Source organism: Stegastes partitus, unplaced genomic scaffold, assembly GCF_000690725.1.
Source record: "Stegastes partitus isolate 25-593 unplaced genomic scaffold, Stegastes_partitus-1.0.2 Scaffold1059, whole genome shotgun sequence".
NCBI classification, from domain to species: domain Eukaryota; kingdom Metazoa; phylum Chordata; class Actinopteri; family Pomacentridae; genus Stegastes; species Stegastes partitus.
This window is the reverse complement of record NW_007578790.1, coordinates 57,913-80,508: the sequence shown is the minus strand read 5'-3', so window position 1 is coordinate 80,508 and position 22,596 is coordinate 57,913. Positions and strand designations below refer to the sequence as shown.

The 22,596-nt window shown below is 43.1% G+C and overlaps 2 protein-coding genes across 11 annotated transcripts in view; both read left to right on the top strand.

Moving 5' to 3' along the window:
- rptor (regulatory associated protein of MTOR, complex 1) overlaps positions 1 to 17,430 on the top strand; it is a 202,978-nt gene extending 185,548 nt beyond the window's left edge. The window contains exons 26-31 of the mRNA XM_008295570.1: positions 10,599 to 10,705; positions 12,149 to 12,276; positions 13,546 to 13,632; positions 13,712 to 13,828; positions 13,916 to 14,045; positions 15,288 to 17,430. Of these exons, the coding sequence (XP_008293792.1) occupies positions 10,599 to 10,705; positions 12,149 to 12,276; positions 13,546 to 13,632; positions 13,712 to 13,828; positions 13,916 to 14,045; positions 15,288 to 15,356 (638 nt within the window). The 3' untranslated portion in view covers positions 15,357 to 17,430. The remainder of the gene's footprint in view (positions 1 to 10,598; positions 10,706 to 12,148; positions 12,277 to 13,545; positions 13,633 to 13,711; positions 13,829 to 13,915; positions 14,046 to 15,287) is intronic.
- Positions 17,431 to 19,743: 2,313 nt separating this feature from the next.
- pecam1b (platelet and endothelial cell adhesion molecule 1b) overlaps positions 19,744 to 22,596 on the top strand; it is a 30,834-nt gene continuing 27,981 nt past the window's right edge. For all 10 annotated transcript variants that reach the window (XM_008295561.1, XM_008295560.1, XM_008295565.1 and 7 more), the window contains exons 1-2: positions 19,744 to 19,895; positions 19,992 to 20,027. In XM_008295561.1, coding sequence (XP_008293783.1) covers positions 19,847 to 19,895; positions 19,992 to 20,027 — 85 coding nt within the window. In that variant the 5' untranslated portion in view covers positions 19,744 to 19,846. The remainder of the gene's footprint in view (positions 19,896 to 19,991; positions 20,028 to 22,596) is intronic.

Below are 22,596 nucleotides of genomic sequence, written 5' to 3'. Positions count from 1 at the left end.
AGTCCCACCCACCCATAACCCCACAGTACAGTCCCACCCATCTCCACCCACAGCAGCAGCTGCATCTTCCCATTTCTCTGTTTGTTTGTTTTTTCGGAGCCTTCGAACATTTTGCACAGAATCTGAAAAACATATCTGGTAAAAGAATTATCGACCGTCTGAACTCGGAGCAGTTTTTGGGCTTTTTTACTCGTTTCTCACAGCGATGTAGTCCCACGTCTCTATGGAAACAGAGCGACCAGGACGAGGAGGAGAGACTCCAGAGTGTCGTCTGTTAGAACGACAAAAATCATTTTTAAAAAGTAGAATTTCTTTGATTAATATTTCACAAAAATTGCAAAAACTCGGAATCAACATTTTTCCAGGTGCCTCCAGGTGTGACTCTACGCACTATAGATGTTTTCTTTTTTATTTTTACTTTATTGAATTAGTTTCCCACTTGTCTCCTCTCCGCTCTGTGTTAGCAGCCCGCAGTTCAACTGAGAAGTCGCTGATTTTTTGTCAGGCGACTGTTAATCACAGCGGAGTCAGTCGTGGCTTCACGGTTTTGCTGAATTATGCAGAATTTTTATTTTTTTGTAGAAACTTTTTTGAGCAAACTGTTTAGTTGTGATGAAGTCGTGACTTCTGTTTTCACAGAATCAGACGTTTCCAAACAGTTTATTTGGTGCATTAAAAAAAAAAAAGAGAGACACAGCCTGCAGAACAACCGAAAAGTCGCCAAAAATCGACTGTTAATCGCAGCAGAGTCGGTCGTGGCTTCATGAAAGCGACAAGAAGTGCAGAGTTTTTTTGTTTTTTACAGAATCAGACGTCTCCAAACAGTTTATTTGTGGCGTCTCCTCTCCTGCACTTCAACCCAGTTCAGCCAAAAAGTCACAGAATCTTTAGTTTTTTACAGAATCTGGTTAAAATTTTAAATGCGACAGAGAACGAGACGAGTTTGATGATAAATCACAACTCTCGGCTCTGATTTGAGTAAATTTTCTGACAAAACATCACAGATGAGCAGTTCGAGGACTCATCTGGTGATCGTGTCTGTTTCTGCTAAAATAAAAGATGACTCGTCTTATAAACCTGTTGGCAGGTTTCGGGGGTTCAGAGGGTTCGTTATCGTGGACGTGAAGCAGGTCGGTGCTGGTGCAACCGGACAACGAAAACTAACAAGTTCTACTGAAGTCTGGAGTTAAAATCGAGTCCCTTCAGTCAGATTCACCCTAAAGTCTGTCGTCACATCGGTGTCGTAGCCGAGGAAGGTTCACCTGAGTGCTGCTCATTTACCTGCTCGACTTGAGTCCTGACCTGCAGCAGCAGGTTCAGGTTCATGAAGCCTGGACGCTGCTGCAGACACGCTGTCAGAGGCGTTCAGGGTGTTTCTCGTCCTTAACTTTGCGTTTTCTTTGCCGTTTGTGGCTCATGGGAGGTTTTTAGGAGGGAATCCGTGACCGCTGCAGCAGGAAGGATAAACTCTAGAATTAACTCCTGCGCTGTTTGGATTTTTTTTACCAAAGGTGACGCACAGAGTTGTTCACAACTTGCTCATTTTTTTTATTAGAGACAGAAATGTGAACCTGGTCACGTCTAAACCAGCAGAGCTCAGCCGGACCTGCACAGAGCTTCAACTATCAGACCTTTAGTGGAGCACTTGTAGGTTTTCATCTGTTTCCAAGTAGAGCACCATAACTACAGGCCTCTGCTTCGGATTGTTTTCCACCTCGTTAGTAAAGCAACCAAACACGAGTTCAGGAAGTCCAGCCGCCTGCAGCCACTCATCCCATCGTCCAGCACCACCCTGTGTGTCGCTCCCCATCGTCTCCGTGGCCCGTCTGGCTTGGTCTCCTTCCTTTGCCGGGTCCTTGGTTTGGTTTTCTTTGTTTTCTTTTCACCCCTCTTTCTGTGTTTTTTGTTCTCTCCTGAGAGAGGCTGAACAAGGCGGCGCGACCTCCAGAGCAACAGGTCTCTAATCAGGAGTTCTTATTGGATCGGGTCGGTTCTGGTGCTCTGGTCCGGTTCCTGTGATTCTGCCGCTGCCTTGTTCGCGCCTCTGCCGGCAGTCGGCGAGTGTTTTTGTGTTTGGTTTGGGCTTGCACAGCGGCGGGTTCTTGCTAATGTGTTGCTTGCTTTCTGTTACGTTCTCGCTCTTCCTCCTCCTCCTCCTCCTCTTCCTCCTCTTCCTCTTCCTTCCATCCCTTCCTGCTCGCAGGTCTGGCCAGAAGGGTCTCCATCTATCTTGACAGGAGTAAGCAAGGAGGTGAGTGTCTCCTCTTTATTCTCCCAACAAGCCCAAAGGTGCTGCTGCACTCGACAGCCTCTGGTTGGTTTTTTTTTATTTTTAGGTTTTATTTTATTTTTTGTTGTCGTTCCCCTTCAACCCGTCACTCATTCATCTGTCTGGTGACGCTCCATCATCACTTCACTCCTGACAGTCGCCACAAAGTTCAGGAAGAAAAAGTTCTCACTTCCTTTCAGTTCTCGGTCAGGAGATCCAGAACTCAGAAACAAGCCAGCACAATAAAGCTATGATGCTGTAAATCACAGGGAAATGTCAGTTAAAAGGTGCAGGTTGTTTATTTTTCCCAACACGTGTTACAGAAATAAAACCTACATACTATAACCTACATACGATAAATGTTTGATTATTTACAGTCTGTCTGCTCCGTGTAAACGCAGCTCGGCCCAAAAACTCTCAGAATTTTTGTCACTTGACTGTTGGTCCCGGCCCAGTTATTAAAAGCTTCACAGATGTGATGAGGAACACAGAATTTTTTGTTTTTTACACAATCTCGATAGCACCCATCGTTTATTTTTGGTGAATTTTTAAACGAGAATTTTTGCTTCACAGACGACCCGAGGAGCCCAGTAGTCTTTTGCTTTTTACAGATTCTCATCAGTGTGAGCAATTTATTATTATTTTTTAATTTAAATACGACATTATTTTTATGAATTATCACGACTTTAAGCTTAGATTTGGGGGGTTTTCTCGCAGTTTTTTACAGTTTCTAGCTGATAAATGGCGTCATTTTGGTGGTTTCCCAAAACAAAACGTGCTTTAAAAGCTGTCGGTGGGATTCTGAGGTTCAGACGGTGAGAAAGATTTCAGTCATCAGGTTGACATTACAACGTCTCGCCCATTCTGCCATATTCACAAGGTCTCTGTCAACCAGGCAGGTCGAAGCTTCCCCGAATGCAGAAGATTAGGGCGTCGGAAAGTTAAAAATCTGATGATTCTTCGTGTTTTTACAGTTTTGGACTCCGATAAATGGTGTTTTTATGGTTTAGATTTCAGTTAAATGGTGTTTTTATGGTTTAGATTTCAGTTAAATGGTGTTTTTTCCAACCTGCCGGCGGGTTCAGAGGGTTAAACGTTTATATTCCAGCATTTTCATTAACTTCTTCTCATTTCTATCACAGTTAAATGAACTTTCGACTGTGATGTTGTCGTCTAAAATGTCTGCATCTCGTTTTTTGGCGAGTTGTCGCTGACGGAGCAGATGTGCATGTCGGCGTTTGACCCAAATCCAGCGATGAGCTTTTTAAACACTTTGGTCTTCAAACGGTCGCCGCCCCGTCGCTCGTCTTCACCTCACTCGGCCTCTTTCATGTCTAAAAAACACACTAATTGAAGCCGCTCCCGAAGGTGCCGGCGTTTAATTGGCGGCGTGATTTTAATAGCGCGAAGCCACCGGTCTGTCTGCTGCAGGGATTAACGTCCAGAGGAGTTCTTCTGCTGCCGAAACCGAAATCAAACGAGAGGAAAGGTCAGAGGGAGGGTCGGAGGAGTTTGATAAATAGTCAGCCGGCGTTTATTTATTCCAGAGGAGAGGACACGAGGAGAGAAAAGTTCTAAACGACTTTATTTTAGGATCAATAATCAGCTGTAAAAAGCAGGAAAAATAAAATGTGTGAATATGAACTGGAATACTTTAAAAATAATGATGAGCGTGTGTGAAGTAAAGAGATTTTTATCTGCTTTAAATCCACTAAAAGCTTCATTTGATGGTCACACACTGTAAAAGACCAAATTAATTAGTTTATTTATGTAATTTTATGCCTTTTTTCTGATTTATTGGTTATTATTTTATTTAAAAACAGGGAAATATAAAATAACATATTATTATTATTTGATTTGCATTTTTTTTCTACAATAAAAACAGTAAATTAATATTTAGCTACTAGTTATTAGCTGTATATTAACAAAACAGGGAATATCAAATACTATAATCATAAATAATATTCTACAATATTATTTAATTTTCTTTACCCTTAATGTAAATAATTCAAATAACTAAAAATAAATTTAAAAATTATGAACGAGTAAAAGTCTGTGATTGTTGCATCACACATTGCAAAATAAAATTAATTTTATTATTATTATATGAAGTTTTATTCTACAATCAACATGTAAATTAATATTTTGTTCCTACTTATAATCTCTAGTTTTAACAAAACCTGTAAAGTAACACTTTAAAGTCTTATTTCCCGTTTTTCAGTCCTTAAGATCTTTTTTTTTTCTGTAATCTGATATTTTTGCTGATTGAAATACTGCAATAAAAAAAAGTTTACATTAAAATTTTACCATTTAAAGCTTTTATTCTTTGACTTTACTCGTTATTTTCTGTAATTTAACAAAAAAAATGTGAAATAATGTTAAATTGTTCAGAGAATTTGCAGCTGAAACCATTTTTGTAGTTTTTTTACGTGGTAGCGAAGCTCTGAAGCGACGAACCACTAATCTGTCCTCCGTGTTTGTTCAGTTTTCTCATCTGCAGATCACATTCAGACTCGGTTTAATTACTTTCCTGTCGGCCGTCTGCCTCCTTTCACTCCTTTCAGGATTCGTTTCCTTTTATCGCCGTCTTCTGTCTCTTTGTCCCTTTTCTGCGTTGGTGGAAGTCGGGCGGTTCTGGTGGAGCTCCGGGATGAATCCACGACCTGGACGTCGCTCGGTCGAAGCAAAATGAGACAAAAAAGCAGAATTTGTTCCGACAGAAGAGTTTTTACTGGTCGAGAAACAGCGAGGAGAAGAAACACGAATCGGAAATCTGAGAGCAGCAGAGCTTCACCGAGCGTCGCCTGTTGATGGAGACGATTAGTTCGTTAATTAATTAATGATGAAGTGCAGCTCAAACCAACCAGACAGTCATATTTGAGTTTTGCTTCCTGCAGAGATTCATTTCTTCGTCAGAAAATCACCAGAATTAAAAATAAACTTCGTCGCCATTTATTAAAGAACCGCTCAGCAAAACTAACCCCCGAAACTGAGTTCAAAAGGCACAAAATCTTTTTTAAAAATCACAAAGAACGTTTTAAAAACAGAGAGAATCGATGGGTTTTTAACTCTCCGACAGCCTCGTGTGAGACTTTGAGGGAAACTAACAGAATGTAGATTTAAATTTATTCTTCTTGTTGGCTTTAAACATTAAAAAAAAAAAAACTCGACATACGACACTTTCATTAGAAATTAAGATTTATTAGTTGGTTTTTGGGGGTTTTAAAGATTAGAAAAAAGCAAGAAATTACACAAATGTAGGCTTGAAATCACTTTATTCTTCTCGGCTCATTTAAAACACATTTTTATTGGATTTCTTTCCCTGGACTGGATGTTTTCCTGAATCATGTCCTGCTGCTGCTTCCTAAAGCTGAAGTAAGCAGTTTTTCTATTTTTATTTTTTACCATCCTTGGGTGAAACAAATCCATAATAACCTTTTAGCAAGTTGTATTTGAAAGTTCTGAGAGAAAACTGCACCTCTTACTGGCATAAATCATGAAAAAAAAAATAAAAATGTATATTTATATTTTACAAAAAAGTTTTTAAAAAATATAGTTCAGCTAAAAAAAGTCTCAGAGTTTTTGTCACATGACTGCTGGTCACCGCTCACTATTTTATGGCTTAACGTTTGTGACGTGGAGCGCAGAATTTTTTGTTTTTTACAGAATCTCGTCAGAGCAAAAGGTTAATTTTTGACGAATATTTAAACGAGACACGAGTGGTTTTGATGACACGTCACCATTTCAGGCTTTAGATTTTGAAGAATTTTTGTCACATGACTGTTAATCACACCTGAGTCAGTCGTGGCTTCACGGTTTTGTGGAGGTGTCTGAAATTTTTTGTATTTTACACAATCTGGTTCGTACATATTATTTGTTTTTGAGATTTTTTAAAAAAAAAAACAGGACATGTGGAATAACTAAATATTGCAACTTCAAGCTTAGATTTGTTTTTTTCCCCGACAAAAAAAGTTCCAGAGCGATCAGAAGGTTAAAAACCCAACAGGTTTCTTCTGTTTTTACACTTTCTGGCTCCTATAAGTGGCGTCATTTCAGCGTTTTAAAGAAAGAAAACATGTTCAGAGGGCCAGAAAGCACCAGCGTCTCGTTTTATAAGGCGAGCCGGCAGGTCGTAGCTTCCCTAAATGCCAAAAGGTCAAATAAAAGGAAGCCTCTCCGTCGGTCAGAGAGCCCCACAACATCCCAGCAATCCCAAGAAGAGGTTCATCATCAGAGTCCAGGAGGACCTCTTCAAAGAGAGTGAAAAGAGCAGAGGTTTGGGTTTAATGAGCTGCAGAGTGCCGGATCAGCGCCGGAGGTAACGCCGTCCAATCAGAATGCAGAGGACGACGAGGGAAACTGACATGTTTATGCAAAAACAACCAACAAATCAGGAGCGTCTCGCCGATGCAGGAGCAGGAAGAAGGAAACTCCGGCTGACAAGGTTTCTGCTGTTATTGTGGAGACCTCGGAGCAGGAGTTCTATCTATACCTCCACCCCGGTGCCGGTACCGCCGAGGAGACGTTGCCCACACTGCTTTTTGTTTTTTAACGCTTCAGCTTCTTCCTTCTCACAGCTCGTGTCCGTATTGATTTCTGTGTGGGTAACTCCGACCCGCTAACGTTCCCTCCGAGGCCCAGTTTTCTCCCGTTTGGATGCAGCCGAGCGTTCGGAGCTGGAGGGTCGAGTTTAAGACGAGTTCTGACCCCTGAACCCACCGAGGAGTTCGTTTGATCGGAGACTGAGAGAGAAGAAGAGGTAACCTGGGAGAGATTTAGAAAGAGGAAGTGGGCACCTGGATGGATCCGTTAGTCATGTGGTCTGACTCACCGGATGTAGACTGTTGGTAGAGATCTCTGGAGTCTTGATTTCCAGAAGTGGGGCTGGAAGCTGGTTCATGGACACCTGGGATCTTTCTGGGTGGAGTCTCCATGTTCTCCTCGTGCAGTGTGGGTTCTCTCTGGTTGAACATCTCCTGAACATGTGGAGACTGAAGGACGTATACTTCAAGAGATGTGGATGTCTGAAAGTGGCTCAATGTCCAACTCGTGAGAGATGATTGGGTGAAAAACGATGAATATGTTGGAATTTCAGCTTGGAACAAAAAGAGCAGATGTCAGTTTAGATGCCAGAGATCATTCCTAGAAAGTTTCAAGAGACTCTGAGGTGGTCAAGCCGCCACTTCGATTGCTTTGTTCCAGGGATGTCTAGCTCCGGTCCTCGTGGCTACCGTCCAGCAGCTTGTTGTCAAGTTCTACACGAGTCTGTTCATGATCCATTAATGTGAGTCGGGAGTGTTGTAGAAACGTCTAGAACCTGCAGGACAGTAGCTCACGAGGACCAGAGTCAGAGATCCCTGGTTTGTTTTCTTTCTTTTAAGGCAGCAAAAGTTAAAACTTCTTGAACACTTCATGTCTGACCACATAAACTTGATGCCGTGTGTTTTGAGGGTGGATACATACATCCTGGATGATCTTCTCTCCTCCACGTCCTCCTCAGATTCCTGGAAGGATCATGCAGAGATATTGATGAATGAAGAAGCAGATAAACTGAGGAGCTTTTTTGCGACGCTCCTTATTTCTGGAGGAAACTCGTGCTCACGTCTGAGCGCGTCGGGGAATCTTCCTCCTCTTTCATTGTAACCCAGATTTCCTCGTCGCTGAGCTGCCGGCTTCAAAGGGAATGCCTCCTCTCAGCTCGGTGGAGCCAGCCGGCGTCAGGCCCTGTGAAGTGGGTTTTTATTTTTCTAATATTTTCCCCCGTGGTGCTGACGTCACGGCGGGGGGATTCGAAGCCGCTGCACGAGGCTTCGGGGTTCCTGGTTCGTCAGAAGAAAGTTGAGCTCAGTCACGACTCGTGCAGTCCTGTACCGCGAGTCCTGATCCGGCTCCGCCTGGAGGTGCTGCGATGGGAACAAATTAGGATGGAAATGTGAAGCGAATGCATGAAGTCGGGCGGTGATGTAAGACGGGTATCGATTGTAAAAAAGAACCAGGAGGAGGAGGAGGAGGTGACTCAGAGGAGCAGATGAAGCTCAGGGAGAAGAGTTTCACGAGTTCCTGTCACGGCTAAAAGCAGCATTTCTGGAGCTCCGTTCTGCCGCCGCCATAAGAACTGTTGGTTCCGTGGCTTGTGGGAAATGTGGTCCAAGGCTTCACTCTGTTCGTTTACGTCGCTACGAGGATCCAAACAGAAATAATCCGCCTCAGTTCAGGCCTCATGTCATTCCCCGTCCGTCACCTCTCTCATCTTCTGTCACGTCTTCATCGTCGACCATCATTTGAGGCCATAAACTCCCCAAAACGTCTCTTTTCTCACGTTTTTAATCACCGTGGAGTCATTTTCACTGCATTTTAAAGTCCTGAGAGAACGCAAGCACAGTTAGAACGACAGAAATCATTAAAATAAGAAATATGACCGTTGAATTTCTTTTCAACTAAACTTTTTAAAAACCTAGAATCAGCAGTACGTTTTGTCTGCTGGTGTTTTACCAAAGCTGTAAAAGAAAACGTGAACTCTACATGTTATAGATGTTTTTATTCTTACCGTTTATTCTTATATTTAAACACAGCCTGCAGTTCAGCCGAAAAACTTCCTGGATTCTTTGTCATGTTACTGTTTTTGACACGAGCAAACAAAATTTTAAATGAGAGACGTGAGATAAAGAGATTAAGATGAAAAAAAAATGGCGATTTTAAGCGTAGTTTTGGGAACGTTTTCTAACCAAACGACGCGTCACGGACGAGTGGTTGATGGAAAGTCGTGAATCCAACAGTTCAGATGGTTCTTTATTGTTTGCCGGTTTTGTTTTTAAAGTTAGCGTAGCTTTCAAAACCCCACGTTGGGTTTTCAGTGTTCAGCGTTACAGAATAAACAAGTCAAAGAAGAGAAGACGTTGTTCAGGCTAAATAAGCTGTAAACTGCGTATGTTCCTGTATTTGACTGCGTGGACTTCCTGTTATCTCGTGAACTGAGCGTCTTTAGCTCCAGTCCACGCAAATCTGTCCGGTTAGCGTTCTGTCCAACTTCAGGCCTTGTCGTGCTCGAAGCAAAGCAGTTTGCAGGACGTCCAACGGTGCGTTTATTCGTGTCCGACTGTTGCTGTCAGACGTCTGTTTACGTGCTTCCAGACAGAGTTTTATCTCCACCTGGAACGCTTCAGCAGCAAAAACTAGCTGTTAGCGTGCTAGCAGAGTTGGTTCCATGACTGTTGGTCACAGCTGAGTCGTGCTAGGTTCTGGGTTGGGCCGAAAACAGCAGAATTTTTCAGTTTTTTGCAGAATGTGATTCCATCAAAGTGTTTATTTTTAGACGTAAAGAATGAAGTGATCTGGAGAGCTGGATCGTTTTCTTGAGGGAGCTGCTGCTGATCAGGACGTGTTTTTCTTTTGTTTTGTTTTTTTACTGTTTCTGATAAATTGTGTAATTTTGCTCTTTATTTGTGTCGTCATGTTTTAAAGATTTCACGCCTTTCGAGCTCAAGTCCTGCTTCAACTCTTCCTGCATAAATCAGCAGCGACTGTCAGTTTATTTCCCTCCGAGAGTCACAATAAAAAAAAGCCCAAAAGGCGTGGGACACGTGCTGGTTCTGGCCGTGGGCTGCCGGCCCAGGCCTCTTCCAGCCGTCTCCGAGCCAGCGGGCCTCGTGCAGCAGCACACGGAGAGTCTCGCTGCTCCTTCATGCCTCCTCGCTTCTCTCACTCGACTGCCATTTGACTCATCAAAGCCAGAATCTGCTGACGGGCTCAGATCCAGGGTCAGCGCTGGCATCTCCCTGCGGTCGCCTCGACAGCGAGGACGTCCAGCCTGAAGTTTGTTCGCTCCCAGAGACTTTCATCAAACAAAAGCCGACGCTTTCTGTTGCACCTGCACAAGTCGTGTTTCTCCAGAACCTCCCCGTTAACGCGCCGACGAACCTCCGACAGATTGTTTGTGTCCAGTTTCCTCTTCAATCAGCTGCTTGAAAATTCAACCTGCAGCTTCACAAACTGCTCCCATCATCGTTTATCTTTATTCCAAACAAACAAACAATAAACACGTGCTAAAAGTTGTTCACTGGGCAATTTCTTTAAAAGACAGTATCTCCAGACGTGTTTGACTCGAAGCGTTTGAAGCTAAACTTTCATAGATAGCATTTTAAATATCCAGAGTTTAGGATGAACTAGTTTCAGAAAGCAACCTGATGATTTTAGATGGAATAACCTTTATTTTTGTGTGTATTATGTGATTATAATCAGTGAATTATCTACCAGTGGATGCACATTAAATAAAATACTCTTATATTCAGTGTAATCCTACAGCTGCCGTATAATCGTTGTTGTGTTGCAGGAGCCGGGATGGTGGTGGACTGGGAGCAGGAGACCGGACTCCTCATGACCTCCGGAGACGTTCGGGTCATCAGGATCTGGGACACCGACCGAGAGATGAAGGTCCAGGTACGAGAACCTCTTCAAGTTCTGTAACACGAGTCCATTAATCCTTCCAGGGGCCTCGGTTGTCTCGTTGTGTGAAGATGTTCTGATCGTTTTACTTCCACATGTGAGCTTTATCGACTTCTTGACAGACGTGCACCTGATTTCCGAGTCATTCGTCCCTTTAGCAACCTCAGCGAAGTTAGTTTTTTTTAATCTAGAATTCTCCTTTTGCGTTTGAAAAATCTGAAATTTTAGTCCTTTATCAGGCAAGGACCCATATATGGTAACTTCCTTTTTAAAAATAAAATACAGTAGAATCATCCGGCCAATCAGCGAAGGTCGGGCGACGTGACACCGCAGTCGCTACGACCGCCGACCAATCAGGAGTGAGCCAGAGAGATATTTGGAAATAAGTGTTCCTTCATCTTCATATGTGTAATTTTAATTTATCCACATATTGTTTGGATTTTATTTTTTACTTTGACTTTGCAGCCTAAATGTTTTGTTAGTCTTTTAAACTGTTGAGCTTCCAACAGTTTCTTCTTTTTTTGTTCCTGTCACATTTTCTCGATGTAAAGTCAAGAACCACGGTTAACAGTAGAAAGAACTAAAAGATATTTATCTTTTATGCTGTATGACTCAGCTGTGATGTCATGAAATCATAAGAATTTTTTTTTTTTAAATGAAACTTACATTTATTTGATTGTTTATTTTACAAAAATTGAAAATACCTGAAACCAACATGTGCTCATATTGTTCCAGTATTTATTTATTTATTGAAAAACCTGGGATCAATATACCAATACTGGACAAATAAATGGTGACATATTATAGATATTTTACTGTTTACATTTTGATTTCCACCCGCCTCCTCTCTGCCTGCAGTTCTACAGTAAAGTCCCTCTTTATTTATTATTTTTTGTTCAGTGACTGTCAGTCACAGCTGATTCCATGATGGCTTCACGGTTGCATCGAGGAACACAGAATTTTTATTTTTTTACAGAATCTAGTTGGAGCGTACGGTTGATTTTTGGTACATTTTTTAAAACGAGACACATTAAATTAATCAAACGTGAATATTAAGCTAGCTTGAATAGAATGTAGCGATGGTTTGGTTCCAGCTAAGATACGTTTTGTTTTTTGTTATAAAATCAGCCAGTATGTCGATGACAGGATGTTTTTTTTCTCGATTAAATTCAGAAACGGATTCCAGGTTCCTGTAAAGTTTCTTGCTGTTGGTGCTAAAACGCTGAATGATTCCTGTTTGTGAGACTTTTTCCACATTAAATCTTCACGTCTAACCCGAACCCGATCAGTTCCATTATTTTGACGTGTGGTCCGTTAGTTCTGGTTCTCAGCCTGTGCTGGTCCTTGTCGGGCTAATCGCTGACATGATGGATGGCTGATGCTGCTCCTGACGGACGGTTCTGGAGGAGGTCTGACACCACTGTGTTTGTGTTGCAGGACATCCCGACCGGAGCCGACAGCTGCGTGACCAGCTTGTCCTGCGACTCCCAGCGCTCGCTCATCGTGGCCGGCCTCGGCGACGGATCGGTCCGCGTCTTCGACCGCCGGATGGGCCCCAACGAATGGTGAAGCTCCCCCGAGTCCCTCTTGTTAGACATCGGATCCCTGCTGTAACTCCTCTGCTCCGTCCCACCTTCAGTTAACTCCACCGTGGGCATTAACGCCCACAGATCCCTACATTATTCAACTTCTATAATCTGTATTTATTATATACAGCGAGCCGTAAATCTCCCTTCGGGGGTGCCACCTCCTCTAATGGACCCCGGTGACGCCGTTCCCCCCCAGTTGGTTAAACATTATTTTAATTCGGGTCCCTGAGGGAGAAAACAAAGCAGTTAAACCTCGAAGTGGCCCATAAATCTTTAAATAAAGCTCATTTAATAGTTCCCCTCAGGCGCGCAGTCACATCCTTCAGCAACTATTAGCCTGCTAGTGAGGCGCCGCGCACACGGGTCACGTATGAAGCGTGTTCAGGAAAACGTTTGTCAAACCTGCACGGCGGCGCAGAAGTCGGTGTTCCTCTGCAGGACCGTGAGCTCAGGATGTCAGTCGGATCAGGTGCTTCGTTTCTGTCACATCACGGGCGGCGAGTGATCCAGCTCCAGGAGGACGCTCACGTTTACGCTCCGGTCCTGATCTCACGCTGCCACCTGGTGGTTCCAAACCCGCATTACACGCCACACGAGACGTCTCTATTTGTTAAATATACACAAACATGCACATTCATCTTTTATCATCCACCAACTGAAGCAGGCCTTTAGATGCTCAGCTTTTTATTTAGTAGAAGTCCAGTTCTGCTAAACGGGACAACAAACAACCATAAAGTTCTGCACCGACGTGGAAACAGAACCACCACCAAGAGATGCAGAGGACTCAGAAACGTCGGCTCTGCTGTAGAACAAAGTGATAACGGCAGAAGAACAGTGAAAGCAAAGGTCTTTGATCATCATCAGTCCCCACAGGTGTTACTGAAACTGGAAAATAGTGGCTCTACATAATCTAGTTCCATGTTTAGCTTGATTCTTGTGTCTGCTCGGTGTAAACGCTGCAGCTCAGCCGAAAAGAAGCATTTTACTCACATAATTGCTGGTCGCTTTAGTTTAGTTTGTTTTAATTAAATATTAAGATTTGGTTCCTCCTGTTTTTACAGTTTCTCGCTCTTCAAGTTCTTTAAACTTTCTTCAAATGTAATCTGACTTTTAAAACCTGCAGGTGGGTTTTTGGGTTTATGGAAACCTGCAGGTTGAACCGGAGCAACTCTGAACACAAACATACATGAAATAAATAAAAAGGAGTTCCTGAGCAGCAGCTGAAGTCTTTGTTTGTTTGTGCAGTCGCGTGATGACCTACAGGGAGCACGGCGCCTGGGTGGTCAAAGCTCACCTCCAGAAGGAGACGGACGGACACATCATCAGCGTCAGGTAGACCCTCTGCTTCCTAACCAGGTTCATGCTCAGTGACGTTACTGTTTTCTGACTTCCCGTCTTGACTTTCGATCAGCGTCAACGGAGACGTGCGGTTCTTCGAGCCGCGGACGCCGGACTCCGTCAACGTGCTGCAGACGGTCAAAGGCCTGACGGCGCTGGACATCCACCCGCAGGCCAACCTGTTCGCCTGGTGAGTCCTCGGCAGGAGAACCTCTGACTTACGGGAACCTGTTTCTGTCCTTAAATAAACGTTTCTGTTCCGCCGCCTTCCCTCCAGCGGATCCATGAACCAGTTCATCGCCGTCTACAACGCCAACGGCGACGTCATCAGCAACATAAAGTACTACGACGGCTTCATGGGCCAGCGGATCGGCGCCATCAGCTGTTTAGCCTTCCATCCTCACTGGGTAAGACGGGATGACTCAGTCTGAGCCAACATGTCAGAAAGATACCTGAATGGACTTTGGGATGAATTTAGGATCGATTTACAGATGAATGTATTGGAGCTAAATTATAATATTTCTCTGAAAACGTTCTGGTTGGGTTGTATTTAGGTAGCGTGCCGTCAAACAAAAAGGGTTCCTTGTCGTATGTATCATCTGCCCGGGTTTTATCTTTACTTAGAACATCGTAAAGTTAGATTTTTCTTGGTGTTTCCTGCAGAAAACACATTTAACTCGGCTGCTCACTGGAGCTGCAGTGAACAAAGAAAGTCTTGTCAGGAAATAAAAACCTGCACATTGTCTTTAGATGGTCAACGCTGTCCAACATCAACATGAAAAGAAATAGTATTTCCAGAACACGAACGGTCTCATATCATGCACCTTTTTAACAAACTAAAGTCTCTCGTGTCTCCAGAACGTCGAGTTTTAGCTGCACAGATCATGAATCCACCGTCCTCATGGTGCTTGTGATGTTTTACGTCGTCTCTGGACTCACCTGTGAAAGCAACGCCGCAGGTTGTCGACCAGAACGCTGCAGCCACTCAGCATCATTAGATCATTACATTCAAGCAGTGTGCAGCTTAGATTGGTTATAAATGTGCTGTTTTTTTTTTAACTAACCTTCATCCTTCGCTTGTGTCCACTTTCGCGTGAGGATTTTTTAAATAAATGCTGGTTGATTATTTTATAACACAAATATTGCTTTTTTAAGCCACGGACACGTTTTATAGGAACAGAGAAGTCACGGTGCCCCTTCATCAGCTAAACCCCCACTGTTCACTATTAAACGGTAAGAGGCTCCACCTGGTGGTGCAAACAGGTACTACAGCTGGTCCACGATACTTGAAGTGTGTGTTATCTCAGAAAATGGCATCAGCAGGTTCTAACTATTTTTAAAAAACACTTAATCAGAACCTCCCTATCGCCACATTAGAGTTTAAATTAGGGGCAGAGCGATTATCAGTGTGGTCGATGATCGGAGCCGATGTTTGGCTTTTGTCCAATTAAAAGTTATTTTCATTGAACCGATTATCGACAAATGAAATGCGCTGTTTTGGCTGAACGAGAAGCACAAGTCAGGACATTCACCACGTTCACAGTGGATAGCGGCTAAGCTAGGAGGCTAGCTTACCCCAGAACAAAACAATGATGATGCTTTAATGTTTTTGTGACGTGACCCTCGCTCTCCTCTCCGTCTCCCTGCAGCCTCACCTGGCGGTCGGCAGCAACGACTACTACATGTCCATCTATTCAGCAGAGAAGAGGCTCAGATAACACACCAGCATCCATCACCTCCTCCTCCTCCTCCTCCTCCTCCTCCTCCAGCCCCACCAACACTTCTGACCCTGAGCCTCGAGCACCGGGATGTAAATGATGTTTTTTTTGTTGTACATATGCAATTACCACCCTGAATGTTCTAGTGATGGCTGCTGACAAAAACTCTGCTACGAACGACTCTATATATATATATACATACATATATATATATATATATAATATTATCATTGTTTATTCATATTCTTATTATGAAGCTAATGATTGTAGACTTGGCTGTGCTGAGAAGTGTGTATATTTAAATATCATATACAGAAGAAGAAGAAGAGAGGTTCTATTTTAAAGACCCACCGATCGCCGGGGCTTCCCCGCGGCGAGCATCACTACCTGAACCAGATGTGACCAGATGTGGCGAGAGACGGACTGTGGCCACCCACGAGGACAGAACACAAAAACAAACAAACAAACAAAAAAAAACAAACCACTGTTGAAACACATTCACTGGTGCAGGAAACACAGACTTCACCTCTCCGCTGGACCCCCGGTGTGTTCGGAAAGTTCCTCGTGACGGCCGTTACCGCGCCCAGAGACGGCGGACTGTGCTTGTTGTTGCCTGAAATCAGTGATGAAGCTTTTGTTTTTTCTTTTTTTTTTTTTTCGTGTGTATAACTGGATTATAGCACAGATGTTCCCCCACGGCGGGCCTCCGCAGCCTTGGACCGAACCGATGCCCAAAAACAGACACCTGCTCTTGCCTCCTCTCTCGCTTCCCTGAACCCGGCGTGCCAAACGTGATCATGATTTCCCCGCAAGGCCTCTTATTTGTTGTGGCTCCGAGGGGCGTTTCTGTTGATTTGTTTTTTTTGGGGGGGAAACCTGCATCGCCAGAGACCTGCCTACCTGCCCTGCAAAGCAATAAGATCCAGCATCGAGCTCCTCCCGGCGCTTCCGTTAGAAGACGATAGCAGCATCACAGCAATACTGACACGTACATCCACTGCAGCGCGACCCGTCTGAGTGGTTTTACCCCGATCAGCGACAGAGCTGCTGATCAATCACCTGTTTGCTCGTTTTCTTATCATCTTCGTAAAAAGAAGCTTATTCACCGCAGCTTCAAACCCCTCCTTAGCAAGGTTTCCGTTGAGTTTTTAGTTCGGTTTTATCGTCCGACTTGTTTCTTCTGGAGCCGGAGGCGTGAAGTGCGTCGCATGTCGAGGGACGAAGTGTCGGGTTTCAGTCCTCGCTCAGGTATTTCGTGAGCTGCCTCCAAAATAAAAAGCCCGCCTCCCTCCAGAGATCGTGTAAATTATTGCCGTGTTTGTCGTCGCGGTGCCGTTTGTTGAAGGCGCCTCTTTAAGTAGAAGGAAAGTTTTGAATTTTTTGTGTATTTCTTTTGTCCAGTATCACCAACGACGTGCCTCCTCTCTGAGGCTGCTGCTTTGCCTTCTTAGCTCTTTTTTTTTTCTTAAATACTTTTTCTGTTGTTGTATTTTTATGTTTTTAATTCTTCATGTATTTTGTTTGCCTTTGGCCTCAGTGATGTGGAAGGAAAAGACAGCTTTTCACGATCATGCCGCACTTTTTTCCTGCTATGTCTTTTCCCGCCATTTTTTTCCCGCCGTTTCTTCTCCCGCCATTTCTTCTCCCGCCAAGCCCTCCTCGCCCCTCAGCCGTCACAAGCTTCGCTTTTATCCCGCCGAAACTGAACATAAACTGGGTAAACACACACCGTGCAGCCTGTATAACCGGTCACCACATCCGTTCCCACCGTCACTGAGCTCTCCGTGGTTTATCGCGGGGCCTTGAACGCCTCGCCGGCTCGGCCTAAAAACGTGCTTTTTTTTTTCTTTTCTTTTTTTTTTTGGCACCCTGAGCTCAGAACCACCTTCATCTCTAAGTATCCTGCTTTGAGTTTTAAGATTTTTAGATCTGGAGAAAAAGACTTTAACACAGTAGTAAGAAAGGAAAAAAAAAAAACAATCAGATTTGTCTCTGTGACTGTAGACTGCTTTGCTGGCTGTGGTTTATAAGACAGGAGACGAAATCAGTGAAATAAACCAAATACAACACCGGATTTTGTCTGTTTCTGTCACGGGCGTTTAAAACAGCGTTAAGTGTCTGAGTTTGTGTTTGAGTTTTAACAAAATTGTGTTTTGTGTTTAAATATATGATTATCGTCAGTTCAGGGATATTGGAGAAATATTTCAAAGTATGAGGACCTGTGTGCAAAACTGAACTTTTCAAAAGCATAGAGGTGAGCTTCTGAAGCCTCACCTGTCGTATTTAATGTTTTTTAAGTTATTGCTCAAATCAACAAGTGAGTTTTTTCTCGCTTTTCATTTTGGGCTCCTCCTGTGATTTCAATAATGTATTTATATAATACTGTGGAGCTACAAGAGCTGCTTTTTTTTTTTTTTTTAAAAAGAACAATATAATCTGTAGTTCTGCAGCCGTGATGGATTATTGAATTTCTAGTCTGAATATGAACCTCGGGAGTCGTAATAAAGCTTTTCAGTAAATAACAAATTGTCCGGAAAAAAACAGGCGCTAATGAGTTTGCTTACAAATTCATGAATCCATAAATAAATAACTAGTTACCAACTAATTCATTATTCGACATTTTAATGGGCCAGGAATTATTGAAAGAATTTACAACTCAGTTATTTTATTGTCAATAAATTTACTGTCTGAACCCCAAAACCAGCTCTGAGAGGAATGCTGTCTTTTTTTTTTTTAAATCCCCTAAAATTTCACAAACTGTGGCTACAAACTGTAAAACCAGAAGTAATTCACAGATTTATAGCTTTTAATGGTCCTTTAATCAAAAAATCTAAGCCCGCAAACTGTGATATTTCACATTCACTTCATTACGTTCACTTATTATTCTTTTCCAATGTTGGGAACACCAGAGGGCACTCGGTTCCACATTTTATTCAAAAATAAACCATTTTCTCTGGCAAGATTCTGTAAAAAACAAAAAAATTTTGCACTCCATCTCCTAAATGTTGAACCAAGAAACACTCGGCTGTGACCGACGGTCATGTGGCAAAAATTCTGAGATCTTTCAACAGAACTGCAGCAAAGTGCGGAAAGTATAGAAACAAGTCTGTGTAATGGAATATCTGTCGTATGTAGAGTTTCCATCGTTGTTCAGGGTTGGTGACATGTTGGACACTTTAAAAAAAATTGTACATGTTGATTCAAATTTTTAGGAATTTTAGTGAAGTTTTTAAAAACTGAATTTTTTAAATAATAAAAGGAATAAATAACTGAATTTACAGCTTGTGTTAAGACGTCAGGGTTTAAATGATTAAACAGTCGAGTCCCTTTTTCATCTGCGTTTCCCCACTTTGGTTGCTTTCAGTTTATTTATTCATGGATAAATGAGTTACTTTGTAAACAAATTAATTGTTGCCTGAACAATTAGTCAGTAATCTATGAAACGCTTTATTACCACCAGTTGGCTGCAAAGCTTTTCCAGAGATGTGACTCGACTGGGAGGAGACCCAGAAGGAATCGTGCATCTCATCTGGCCTGATTTGAAATAATCTGCTGGATGGGTTTGATCAGTCGGCGTCTTCAGGTCCCTTCATGTCTGTGGGAGTTTTATTTCTGGAGACACTGAATCCTTAAAACGAGCTTCTCGAGGTTGTTTTTAGGGAGAACGTACAAACATCAGAGCTCTGATTTAGCTCCACGTTGAGCAGAATTCAGTTTTTGGTCCCAGATAACAAAGCTGCATATATTTCCTCACTGGCTCTTAACATTTTTAAATCTTTCACTTTGTTGAACAGGACTCGAGGTCTTTCTTTGCCATCCGTGCACCAACAGACGGCCGAGCAACGTCATGGAGTCGAGTGAAAACACCCAATAACACAACAAACATAATAAATACGTTTGAATACTGCAGCTGAGGCGTGAAAACCAAACCAGAAGCTGGTGATGCAGCACATGCATCATGTTGCATCTTCTTGCTCAGGTAGAACTACGTCACTGACTTCCTGTCGCTGACCAACGAGAGCTTCATCGAGGATCCGCCCGGTGAAGTCATGGTGGAAACTATTCGCACCCGCAAGGCTCTTAATTTATGTTCTCAGCCGCCGGGTCGCGCCCTTATCTTCGCTTCAGGAAACGGGGTTTTTGCTGCACCTCCTCCTCGGTGGCGTCTCTACCTGCCGACCTCCGGGGGTCCGAGGTCAAAGGCCCGACTCCTGCAGCAGCAGCAGCAGCCGTTGTTGTGGCCGACGCTCCACATGCAGGAGTCCAGAGGAGAACATTCCACAACGGCACAAAGCTGCAGCGTGAACATCCTGAGGAAACAACACTGGCTTCCTGTCACATTAGGCTGAGCCGCCGGGCTGCTCGGGGTGATAACCGCTGACTGGCTGAGGTGCAGAACCACCTCAGCCACCGCCCACCACCACCACCACCAGATCAGCCCCCCGAGGAAGCCCAGACGGCAGTCGGTCGAGCTCCAGGACGGTAGCAGGATGGGCCTCCTACTGCTGCTCGCCTCCACCACGCTGCTGCTGGCCAGCTGTAAGAACCTCAGCTTCTCTCTGGACTCACGTCGGTGGACGTCTCTCACAGATTTGTCTCTAACCTGCTGCTTTACTTTGTTTTTCTTGCTCCCAGACTTGCATCCAGGCAGCGTGACGAACGCACAGCAAGGTGAGTACGAGCATCGCAAGATGAATAAAAAAAGATGATTTACTCATTCAGGTGAACCTTAGTTTGGTGGTTGACAGCATCAGCTTAGCATTGTGGGTAATTAGAACTCTAATTTAGTTGGTTTAAACCTGGATTTATTCCTCTTACCTTCAGATTAACTGACATCTTTGATTCTTGGGTTCAGTTTGATCCCAGCAACGTAAACCTCCAGAGAAATGATCACAATTAAAATCCAAGTTTCTTTAAATAAAACTGGAAAAATGATGTCAGTCACTTATTTAGAGACGTTAAACACTGACAGATAACAGGAGGGTTAAGTTAAGTCTGATTAAATTTGCTTGATGAAGGATTTTATTCTCACATGCAGCAATAAACGAGTTCTTCTTGTGCACTGAGGTGGATTAAAATGTGTTTACAAGAAGAAGAGTTTGTGCAAAATAGAAAACCAGCTGCAACACTTATGGTGCAGAAAGTTCAATCTGCTCAAACTAGTTCTGCTCTAGAACGGTGCAGAAAACAGTTCAAAGCTTCTTGCTGAGCGTCGACTCGGTGGAAGCGGCGCCGCTCGCTATCAGTGTTTAGGTGGAAAAGTTTTGGTGGAAAATGTTGTGAACGTGTCGCTGAGTTCTGTCTCACGCCTCCTCTGGAAGCGATGAGTCAATCCGATCCGAGCTGGAGGCTCAGCGAAGCCGCCGGCTCCGATCGGGTCCAGACTGGAGGCGAAAACCGCATTGAAACCGGTTTGAGGTGTCGCTGCTCAGACATCCGTTGTGGCCTTTTCAGATCGGTTTCTCCTGTTTTGCCCCAAAGAGGAAAATAAATCAGTGTTGAGCAAAAACAGATTTTAAAAACCGTCTTAATTAACAGTAATACTCTAACGAATGGCTTCTCAATGAGACACTGTAAAAATAAAAGTTGATTTGAATTATTTTTTTATTTTTTGTTGGAGTAAAAAGGAAAAACTGAGCACCTTACAGAGTATTAATGATGTGCACAGTGATGAATTAAACCCTAAAGACTGATATAAAACATGACTTTATGTGACTATCATGTGTTAGAACGCTGAGAGCTTTCAGCGTTATTCACTGTATTAGTTTATTTTAAATCAACTAACATTCATTCGACATTTTTGTGGTGAAAACTTCGATAATTTTACATCATTTAACGAACAAACGTCAACAAAATTACACGACTTCTCTTCCTTGACATCGTCTCTAAATTTATATTTTATTCTGATTTTACATCAGATATGTGAGATTAATTGTCTGTTTTTCTACTTTTATTGATATTTTTTGTGTATTTTGAGGGTAACAAAACACTTAAAACAAAAACTTTTTTGTGAAATTAAATATATTTTTTTACAGTGTTTACAAAATAATGCACCAACTACAGAATTAAAACAGCATAACAATATATTTACATGATATTTATATGTATGCAGAGGTAGCTCACATTGCTGTGGTGCAAGTTTAAAGCAAATTAAATTAAATAACGTAGAGATAAATTAAAAATGATGGAGCAGGTGACAGTGGCAGAAAGACTCATCTTTAGTTTAGTTTTTAAATCTAAATTCCAACAGGAGCTGATTCTGGCCTGAAAATAACAGAAAAAAATCTATTTTTTTGCATTGAGTGTTTTTATTTCCACTGTTTTAGGAACATTTTTCCAATTACACGCTCATGTTTTTCATTATTCTGTTTATTTTAGGGGTTTTAAGCTGTTTTCATCTTTTGTCTTTAGTGATGTGTTTTTAAAGCAGGAGTAAAAAACCACAATATCAGAGAACGTAGCCTAAAATGGAAAAAGCTGCGATGAGCAAAGCGGCCGTCGTGCTCCAGGCTCGGCTCGGCAGCAGAGTTTCTCATCAGCGGCCTGCCAGGCCTCGCTGAGTGATGCTGGGCGTGGGCCAGACTCGGCACTCTGAGATGGTGATCGGTCCCCAGAGTGACCTGTTTGTCTAACAAAGTGCTTTTTCCTGCCTTCTCGGGGTTTGTTTACTGCCCCGCGACAACCCGCTCCGAGTCTCAACAGCAGCCGGGCGGCGGCGGCGGCGCTCCGCCATATGGCCGATCTGGAGGGGAAGGCCTGACGTACGTCTGCAGATGCTCTCTGTCTCCTGTTGCACTGCGCAAAACTAAACTGTTGTCACATCCACAAGTGCCCTGGATGCAGATGAGGCTCTTTGCTGAGAACGTAAACGTACCCGTGAGCGTCTCGAGCGACTCGTTCATTAGTTTTCGCCCGTTTGCGCCAAGTGACTGATCCGGGTGATTGTTAAAGCGTCCACATGTGGCCGTCTGTAATTGTTCCAGAGACAATGAGGCTGAGAATTAAAAAGCACCCTGAAAGAAAACCGAGATTAATAAGCAAGTGTACGCAGAATATCAAACATCCTTTAATCAGGTTTGGTGTAAATACAGGATATAACTTAGCAACAGCACAGCGTCTTCATCATGGCCCCGGGTCTGGCTTCTTGGACAAGAATCTACAAAAGAAATAAACTTTAACGTCAGAGGAAAACAGATTTCTGCAATGTGAAGAAAATTATGTAAAAATATAAAATGTGAAA